General features: G+C 31.5%; 1 protein-coding gene across 1 annotated transcript; it reads left to right on the top strand.

The window, feature by feature from the left end:
* Nucleotides 1–609: 609 nt before the first annotated feature.
* On the top strand, nucleotides 610–8,262 carry LOC107474315 (uncharacterized). The gene is made up of 5 exons (XM_016093940.3): nucleotides 610–917; nucleotides 2,017–2,137; nucleotides 2,230–2,666; nucleotides 5,912–6,188; nucleotides 6,939–8,262. Exons 1-5 carry the CDS (start codon nucleotides 877–879, stop codon nucleotides 7,953–7,955), a joined length of 1,893 nt encoding a protein of 630 aa, XP_015949426.1. The 5' UTR covers nucleotides 610–876; the 3' UTR covers nucleotides 7,956–8,262.
* Nucleotides 8,263–10,166: the final 1,904 nt, after the last annotated feature.

Genomic DNA, 10,166 nt, shown 5'->3' with positions numbered 1-10,166 from the left:
CAAAACAGATGAAACCGAAAAACTCCATTTCTCATCGGTACTAGCAACCTATACCAAACTCTTTCAACCTCTTTTCTTCCGCTAGCACTAATGCTCCTTAATATCAGGGTCTTTAACTCGGACAAAGAACTTACTCGCCGAGTGTGCAACAGAATAAAATTATCACACTCAAATATCATCCCAGTGTCATTATTTCTCATGTGACAATTGGGATACACACTTACAACCACGTATTCACTGCCACTAGACATTTTTTATTAATTTTTAGAAGAAAAACATAGGAGAAGAAGTGAAATGTTTGTGGAGAATATAAATGATTGAAGATTTTTTTATAGCTGTTGAAAATTTGTTGTACCATATCTCATATACAATGTAAAAGTTGTAATTTATCGCTTATCTCGTTTACAGTGTAAACAAAATAACATTTTGTATGTCTCGTTTACAATTTCGTTTATCGTAAACGAGATAAGTAATAAAAATACTATAAATTACCTATATTCGTAAATAAAAGATTTTTTTATTTATTAAAAAAAAATCCTTTGTGTTGGGTCAAGTTTATTTAATTATTGCTAAATCAAACAGTTCCATTAATTAAACCACTAATGCAATGATCCTCCAAAGTTGATTGCAGGTTTGGCTTTTACCAACAAAGATAAAGGAAAAAGCAGTTTCCTATCATAGTTCCCAACGGATCCAGTCCATGAAGTTAACTCCAGTCTACACACAATCAGAACTACCAACTCGGTCCTCTTCTTTGTGTGCTTGATTCTGGTGTTCCACCATAATCGGACCTCCCCTCTTTTGTCTTTTTTCTTTTTTAAAAAAAATTTGGAGCAACTGAATTTGGATACTTGAAGCTAAAAGTTGAAGTAATCCATGGTGATGCGAAATCCTGTGGTCGATCCACAAGATCAGAGGTAGGATTTTAACTGCTAAGTTTTGTTTATCTATTTTTTTTTCCTAATCTTTTTGCTCTCGCTAAGTATTACTTTGGATAACATCTGGTTTTGTACTAGTTTGCTTCGGGAAACATCCTTCTCTTCGTTTTTTGTCTTTCTGTGAATATTTTTTGGGAGGCATGGGAAATCAAAGATATTTTGGTTTGTATGCTGTTGCTAAAGTTTGTTATTTATGTTGGGAATTGATTGAACCCTATTCGGCTTAATTATGAGTTAAGAAGGATTTTCATGATCCAGAGAAAGATTTAGAATGTAGAGCTAATGACCAATTGAAGATTCTTGAATCTACTGAATGGTGCTCCAAATAAAAGTCCAAGTTTTATGTTTGAGGGGATTTCACACTTATTGGATCTTGTCTTCCATTCAGTTATGTCACCAACCAATGGGTTAGAAACTTAGAATGCCCCATTTCAGAAGTGGAAGATTGATGCGTTAAGGTTTGGATATATTATGATGGAAAACTAGGGATTCTCATGGATATTTATAGTAGACAAATTTGAATCAGTGAATCATCAGTTCATCTATAATGATGACAAATGCATTAATTTAGCTGCAAGTTTTCGTTATTTTCTGAGTCTCCTCGGGTAGAGTTAGTAAGCGTTAGTCTTCCGTTTTCAGTGAGACATGCTAGAGCCTTTCTTATGTAAAATCATCAGTTTTCATATTGCTTTTGGAATTGTCTTTTTCATATGATAAGAGGATATATATTTTTTAGTTTAGAGTTTTATTTAGTATGTTACAAAGAGAACAGAAATTTTATGATTCATAGTTGAAAGGTAGATAGAGCATAGTTTGGTTAATTTTGCTCTGGGTCTACACAACGCTATTTGAATTACAAGCTTATTTGTAGATTACTTAACTCACTAAGCCTTCAAAGTTGTTTAGTATGTTCTGCTATTTATCCACATGTAGGCATTAATTTTGTTAATTTGTTTCAACGTTTAAATTACTTAAGTATGCCTTTGTATATTTCTTTATCTTGTTTCGTTTTCTTTTTTTTTTTTACTGGATTCAGATCTTCTAAGCTACATTAATCATTTATGTGTTTGTCACATAGGAAAACTTCCAACATGGAGGATTCCTCTGCAATGACTATTGAATTCTTGCGGGCTAGGTTGCTTTCTGAAAGATCCATATCAAGAAGTGCTAGGCAGAGAGCTGAGGAACTGGCAGAAAAGGCATGCAGTTTTATCAGTGCATGAATGAACCTTATTGATGTGTTTTACTACCTGTATATCTATTTGAGCTGTGTCTTTAATGCGCCAATCAGGTTATTGAATTAGAGGAAGAGCTGAGGAAAATCACTCTGCAAAGGAAGATGGCTGAGAAGGCGACAGCAGATGTTCTTGCAATTCTGGAGAATCAAGGGATTGGTGATATATCTGGAGAATTTGATTTGGGATCAGAAGGGTCAGACCATGATATTACTTGTGATTCCAGTGTAAGTAATGGTTATGCAAATGCTGCCGAGAGGTCTACGAGCTCAAAAGTGAGAAGACATGCTTCAGAAGAGCTTTCTGGTTCAAATGTGGATCCATCTCCATCACCCGGTAGAAGCTTGTCCTGGAAAGGGCGTCTGGATCCTTGCTGTTCCCTTGAAAAGTACAAGACTTCTCATGTGAGAAGACGAAACAGTTTATCATCAAGCAGCTCTTCTGCAAGGCATCTAGCAAAGTCATGTCGCCGGATAAAACATAAAGAAACTAGGTGAGTTATATTCTTTTTATTTTATCATTTCTTGTTCTTGGGACTTACTTTTTGCAGATTCATGAATAACAACGCTCTTGTCTTCTATATTTGCTAGATGGTTAACTGTTGTGCTTTTAAGGTTTATGCTAAACGTACTCTTTTCTAGTGCTCTATGAAGCACGGACACTTTGCTGAGTTGCCGTGTCTGCGTATCGGACACATTTTGGACACGACACTCACCGACACTCGTCCGACACGCGTGTTTGCTATGTCCAAACCGTGTCTCAATAAAAAATAAAAAATTCTTCTTCGGACACACTTGAACACACTTAAATACCATCACGTGTCAGCGTGTCCGGTCTTATTCTTAATATATATTCTTAAAATAAATTTAGATATAATATATATTATTATTTATTAAAACAAAAAATATTTTAAATACTTAATATAATTAAAATAAGACATTAAAAATAATTTAAAAAATTAATTTATATTTTAATATCAATAAAATATTAAATATCATTACGGTTTATCTAAAAAATACTTTATATTTTATATGTATGCGTGTCCCCGTGTCATGTAAGATTTTAAAATTCGCGTGTCGGCGTGTCCCGTGTCGTGTCGTGTCCCGTGTCCGTGTCAGTGTCCGTGCATCATAGCTAGTGCTTAACTTGGTTCCACTTGTTTCATCTAATATATGGGATGGGGATCTGCAAATGCATTGTAATTGAAGCCTAGTTTGGATATATGTTTACCAATTTATGACATTAAACATATGAAATAAATAAACTAAATAATGTTTAACATGAATTATTTGTGTGGATATTGAGATAAAGTAGAAGTTCTTTGTATGACATTTAGATTTAGTAAAAGCAAGGTATTAGGAAGATGTTCTCTGTATGTTTTGGTTTAGGGTTTATACCGATTTTGTTCTTTTGTTGAACATCCACCTTTTATTGTATTGTTAATTATAGGAAATGTAGTGTCCCAGTTTCATCTCTTTACGGAGAACATGAAAAATGATTCTCAGATGCTTGTAATGCACCTTGTATCATTATTTTCTATTGCAACCAACACCTTGCGAATCATCCCTGTACCTTCATAGCTTATTGTGATATATGATCCTGCTTGTGATCCGTTGATCGTTGGTCCACTTCCTCTAGATCTTGTATATATCTTCAAATCTAACTTGTTGGTGGTCCTTGAATCCAACACTTGTGCTTCTATTATCTAACACAGAAGTGGAATATAAGCCTATCCAGTAGCACAACAGAAGTCTTGTGGATTAAGAGTTTGCTTCATGAACCTTTTACCTTATGGTATATATGGCCTCTCACTGCATTTTATGTTTGGTTCAGATTCAAGAGGAGCTCATTTGTGTTTGCATTACCTTACATGTCATTTTCACTTCGGAACAGTGTGTTTGATATTTTGAAGATTTTGGTTTCCTCGGTGGATTCACAATTCACATCATTCTCTCCTTTCTAAAATTAGACATTTTGATACCAATGGATTTTTTGCTAGTTCAAAGGCAACATATGGTTATTTTTTTGAATGGGTTTGTTGTGTGTGGGTTGAATTCTAAATCAACATCACATTTGTGTTCTTTTATTTTTTCATTTTCCAATGGCTGACTTTTCATGGAATGCATTTTGTAGTATCTTTGGTTAGTGTTGAGTGTGTTCTAAAGATTTAGATCAATTCTAGTTAACTGGCTTTTCTTGGTTTTGGGAGGGCAAGAAAGCCAAATTGTGGTGATGTGTTATTTATGTTACTATTTGGCTGGAGTTTAACACTTGAGTCTGTAATGACAAATATTCTTATAAGCAAGTGCTGTTGGATAGAATTAGGAATCTTGCTTCTACTTTATGTAAAGAGCATGATGTTTTTGGGTGACATTTCACTTAAAGATGCAGACAGATTGGAAAACTTTGATCTTCTCATGTATTATTCTGTAAAGAGTATATCTTGTTCTGAATCTTCATATCTTCGTAATATCATTTTTTTTGTTAATAATACTTATTATTTTAAATGAAGAGGGGTAAAAAATAATAAAAAGAAAAAGAAAGAAAAACAAGATGTTTTGTTTATAAAAGCAAAGATGCAAATATCTTTTGGCATTTCTTGGTTTATGCTGTACTTTGGCATATTTGGTTTGAAAAGAGGACTATTTAATGATTTAATTTCTACTGCAGACTTTATTTGGGATAGATTTAACACTTTTGGCTTCCCATTGGAACTACTTATGATAGTGTCATTATCTAGCACATAAAGGGATTGGCTGGCTTCGTTAATGTGGCATGATTTATCTTGTTAGGATCTAGCTTTGTTATTTTTTCTATCTTTCTGTCTCATGCTCTTTTGAATACTTTCCTTCTCTTCTAAATTCTCTATGAAAGAAAATCGAAATAAAATAAAAATTCACAAAGAGGATCAATTTTCATAGTATTGTCCTTTTTCCATGTTTTTTGTGTACATCTTTTCCATATTTAATTTAGCTTGTATATACCTCTGTTTTTGTGTATTTAGGGCTCCCTAAATTATTAAAGACATACTTTTTTAGCTTTTTACTCTTAAGCAAATTTACTTTTGTCAATTAGGAGTAAAAAGGGTGTTTCTAATAATCTTCTGTGTATATTTAACATTAATCATTCTTCTATGTGATTAGTTTTCTAAAAGTTTTGGTTGGAAAAGATTTATTTTCTTTTGTATAATATATCTTTTATTTTAATCTTGCCACTAAACAACCAAATTATTGACAAATTTGTTCACCAAAGATATTGAAGTTCACATTGTTAATGGGTTTCATCAGTATTACTTAAAAACTATTATAAAGATGAACTTACTAGCAAACTAAACCAATTTTTATAATGGACTGATTTCTCAATGCATTGATTATTTTAGGGCACTTTAAAAAACTATAATATCTTTTGTAATTGAGTTATTGATATTTTAATAATATAGGTACCAAATTAATAATTTTTTTTAATTAAGTATTCCCCGTACACAGAGGATCACAGAGGATCTCTTAAGATTGGTTTTCATACCTACTTTTATTTCTTCATTCTTGATAGATCTTTATTCTCTCTTTTATTCATTCATTTCCTACCTAAAATCCATAATCTCAACAAGAATCTTACTTTAATCTGGCTTGGTTCTGTTGTAATGTGCATGAACCTTTTTATATAGTTTATATTTACATTTCTCTTTGAACACTTATTCACTTGTTTCTTGTGCTAATACATAGTGTTGTAATTTCACAGCTCAGAGAATGAAGTTGCATCTTCTTCTGAAGGTTTTCCTAATGACTCCAATGGTGAGCCTTGTGTCCGTCTGAGAATGGAATCTAAAACTCAGGAAGAGGATGAATCAGACTTGATGCTAGCTATAAACAAAAATCATGATCTTGATGGATGTGAAAGGGAGGACATGGAAAAGGCTCTTGAACACCGGGCCCAACTTATTGACCAGTATGAAGCAATGGAGAAGGCTCAGAGAGAATGGGAAGATAAATTTAGAGAGAATAACACTAGTACACCTGTATGCTCACTAGAACTTATATAAGCCATGTTCCAAATGTTATTTCTGTGTTATTTTATGTTTGGTCTACATTAAATAAATGGCAAATACACAGACCTCCAATGGGATTTGGTGAAATTCATCATGACCACCCTTTATTTGTCTAGGTGATATTAACCTTTTCTAACCTCTCATTATATGTTTACACACATTATGAATACAAATGTGCTGGGTACACTATTACCTAACTATGAGAGAAGGTCAATTTATACATTTAGAGTAGAGGAGGAAAGTGGAATTTCACCAAACTTCAGGCAAGGTGAGTGTAATTTGCCCTTTCATTAAAGGTGATTTTAGGCGACATATGAATCAGTTTTAGTTTTGAATACATTGCTTATTTCATTATGTAAAACTGTTAAGAGTTCTTTAGGATCTTAAATCCGGATATCTCATGTTACTGCTTCAGATCTTTACCTGGTTTGCTATTATCTGTTTGCTATAAGAAAACATTTCTGATAGGTTTTCATTTGATTAGGGATTAAGATTCTTGTATTGTAAAGCCCCCTTGTTGGTCTGCCACTTCCTTCTAGGCCTCCTGCTGATAATATTTAACACGGCAGACTCTTAACAATTTATAGTGGAGAAATCTTTGGTGCATCTTATATTTTTTCTAGTTCTAAGCTGACCTCAGTTTTACACTTTTTTCCAATTTTAAGCCTTATACTATTATTTGAACTTCTAAAATCTTCACTTGGCTCGTAAATGCTGCAGGATTCTTTTGATATGGGGAATCATTCTGACATCACTGAGGAACGAGATGAGAGAAAGGCTCAAATTCCATGCTCTGCAAATGAGACCACCTCGTGTATACAACCAGATAAATCAGAAAACATAAGTGTTTATGCACCTGAAAAAACGATCAATGCTGAGCGCAGAGATGATATGCCAAAATCCTTTGATGATACAGGTTATAACAATCAAAGTAGCAAAACTGTCAGCACTTCTGGCATGATTCAAGAAAGTTCACATTCTCTGTTGAAGGCGATCCATAACCATAGCCAAGAAAACCAACATTCTCAAACTTCAGATAGTCATAATCAAGGTCCAAGTAAGCATGAATTCCCCAACTTCAAGCCGACAGATTCGTCAGCAACTGATGTTTATCAAGGTCTGCCCCTAAAAGATAGCCAAATGAACAAAAACGGCCTCTCTGAATGGGGTGTTCATAAGAAATTTCATGAATTTAGTGTACTGGAATCACTTAAACATGCTAAGCTCTCCTTACAAGAAGAGATCAGTAAGCTGCCTCTTGTGAAGAGTGGCAACCCTGGTAAAGACATTAATTCTTTGGCGACTATCAGTAGAGATGAGGATAATCGATATGACATCCCTGTTGGAGTTGCTGGTCTGTTCCGAGTACCAGCTGATATATCTTATGGAGCTATGGCTGGATACAGTGCTCATGATTCAACTGCCAGATTAAAGTTACATCGTGGGAGAGGCATTTCTGGAACTTGGGGTGGTCAACTTGGTGCAGATTCGTACCAAAGCGCAATGTTCTCTGCAAACAATCAATCACTTGCCACCCAATTCAGTGAAACATTCTCTACCACCCCTTCTGTTCCTTTAGGTAATCATGTGTTCCGTACGCATCCCATTTCTGCATCTTATCAAATTGCAACTCGACAGATGTCATTTGATGAAGGGCCTTCAAAACCCCATTCAAGTAGCATAGTTGATGTTCCTCCTGCATATGATTTCTCATTTCATGGTGATCATCTGAGATAAAACAAGCATTTATGGCTACTTTAGGTTGCTAGTAGCTTCACCCTTGCTGCTAAAAGAGATGGTTTTGGTCTATTGTGCCTTGTGTCTGGGTTGATAATGGAATGAGAGATTAATTGATGCTAAAATACTCTCAAAATGCTATGAGCACACTAAAAATTAGCTACCAAATTAGGCACTATGTATTTGTGTATGAATACATATGTAGTTTAACTCATTTTTAATGTGTATTTTGTATTTTAATGTGTATTTTACATTGATAGTCGATTTTAGTATACACTTAGCATGGTTGAAAATACCTGTAACTATTTCTCGTGTGTTGTACTATATCTCCTTTTTGAACACTACGGTTTGTATCAATTTATAGGACTTGAAAATAAACATAAAATTTTTAATACCTTGAGGAATTCTTTAACAGTTGTATATTTTATATATGAAATATCCCTAAACAAAAACATTTCTGCATTATGAATAAACTCAAAATATACATTTTTTACGTGAGAAAAATATAATTGAAATAGATCTACATTTTATATGTATAAAACTATCTAAAGAAAAGAAAAAAAAGGAATGAATCCTTAATTTATAAGGATATAAGGTAGCATTTGTTTTCGGAGACAGGACACAGACATATAGACATGTACACTAAACACATTGTCTCTGAGACAGTTTTTTACACTTTTATATCTACTCTTTTACGAAGGACAATGATGGACACGGGATTTAGAAGAGTAGACACGAATTTTTTTATAAATTTTGTTTTCCTTTTTGTCCATAGATATTTTTTATTATTCCACTATTACCCCTTCTTATTTTTCATATTGCGTTGTTCTCAAAGGGGTACTTTCTTCTTCGTGCTCTTTCTCTGTCTCTTTCTTTTTACTATTCTCTCCTTTTTGTAGAATTTTTTATAGGGGTGGATAATTCTTTCCTTCTCATCGTTTTTACTTTAATACCATTTTAACCTTGTATTATATTATTTGATTTGTAATAAAAATAATAATAAAAATAATTAGTCTTGAAACTTTTAAAAGATCAATATTATCAAAAATAAAACTGATCTTTTAAAATACTAAAAAATAATTTATAAATTGTAATTGATTTTATATAATCCATTCTATTATATAAAAATCGAATTTCTACATTTAATTATGGAACTAACGTGGCATGTTTCGGAGAGTGTTTCCCGATTTAATTATTTTAATTCATTCAATACAATTTATTGCAATGACTTAATTATTTCAGCTAATTGATTTGATTAAATATTTAAATATCAATATAATTTATTATAATTTATATTACTTAATTAATTATACTACATTAATTGTAATTCGTTATATTAGTTAATTAGTTTTTTTTTATAAAGTCTAAAATAAAATAAATAATTTATTGTTTATTCTAATTAAATTCAATTATATATTATATATGAATTAATGTTAATTTATAAATTATTTTATATTATAATATTCAATCGAATAAATTGTAAATTACTTTAAATTATATAAGCATGGATTTAAATGTGGTTTATATAGTATAGATGAACGGTATATTTTTAAGTGTTTTGATATGATTTAATTATACCAGTTAATTGATTTGATTAAATATTTAAATATCAATATAATTTATTATAGTATATAATACTTGATTAATTTTACTACATTGTAATTCCTTATATTAGTTAGTTAGTTTATTCATTTATAAAGTCTGAAATAAAATAAATAATTTATTGTTTATTCTAATTGAATTCATTAAATTTAATTATATTATATATAAACTAAAGATAATTTATAAATTACATTATTTTCTTAGCCTTTTATATTCCGTGGATTGTTAAGTTTTAAGTTTTATATTTCCAGCAAAAGTAATGTAAGACAAAACTTTCTTCATTTTAAACGGAATTATTCTATGTATTATTAACTAATATCATTAGATTTGATTTATTAAAAATATAAAATAATTCTATTCTATTATATAAAAATTGGATTTCTGCATTTAATGATGGAGCTAATGTGGTATGTTTCGAAGAGTGTTTCCCGATTTAATTATTGTAACTCATTCAATACAATTTATTGCAATGACTTAATTATTTCAGCTAATTGATTTGATTAAATATTTAAATATCAATATAATTTATTATAATTTATATTACTTAATTAATTATACTACATTAATTGTAATTCGTTATATTAGTGAATTGATTTTTTCCTTTATAAA

Source organism: Arachis duranensis, chromosome 2 (genome assembly GCF_000817695.3).
Source record: "Arachis duranensis cultivar V14167 chromosome 2, aradu.V14167.gnm2.J7QH, whole genome shotgun sequence".
NCBI classification, from domain to species: domain Eukaryota; kingdom Viridiplantae; phylum Streptophyta; class Magnoliopsida; order Fabales; family Fabaceae; genus Arachis; species Arachis duranensis.
Note: the sequence above shows the minus strand (reverse complement) of the source record. Positions and strands in the feature narration are given on the sequence as shown.

Coding starts and splice junctions, on each gene's coding strand:
- LOC107474315 (XM_016093940.3), top strand. CDS start 877: ATGGTGATGCGAAATCCTGTGGTCGATCCACAAGATCAGAG. Junction 918..2,016: donor GTCGATCCACAAGATCAGAG/GTAGGATTTTAA, acceptor TTTGTCACATAG/GAAAACTTCCAACATGGAGG. Junction 2,667..5,911: donor ATAAAACATAAAGAAACTAG/GTGAGTTATATT, acceptor GTAATTTCACAG/CTCAGAGAATGAAGTTGCAT.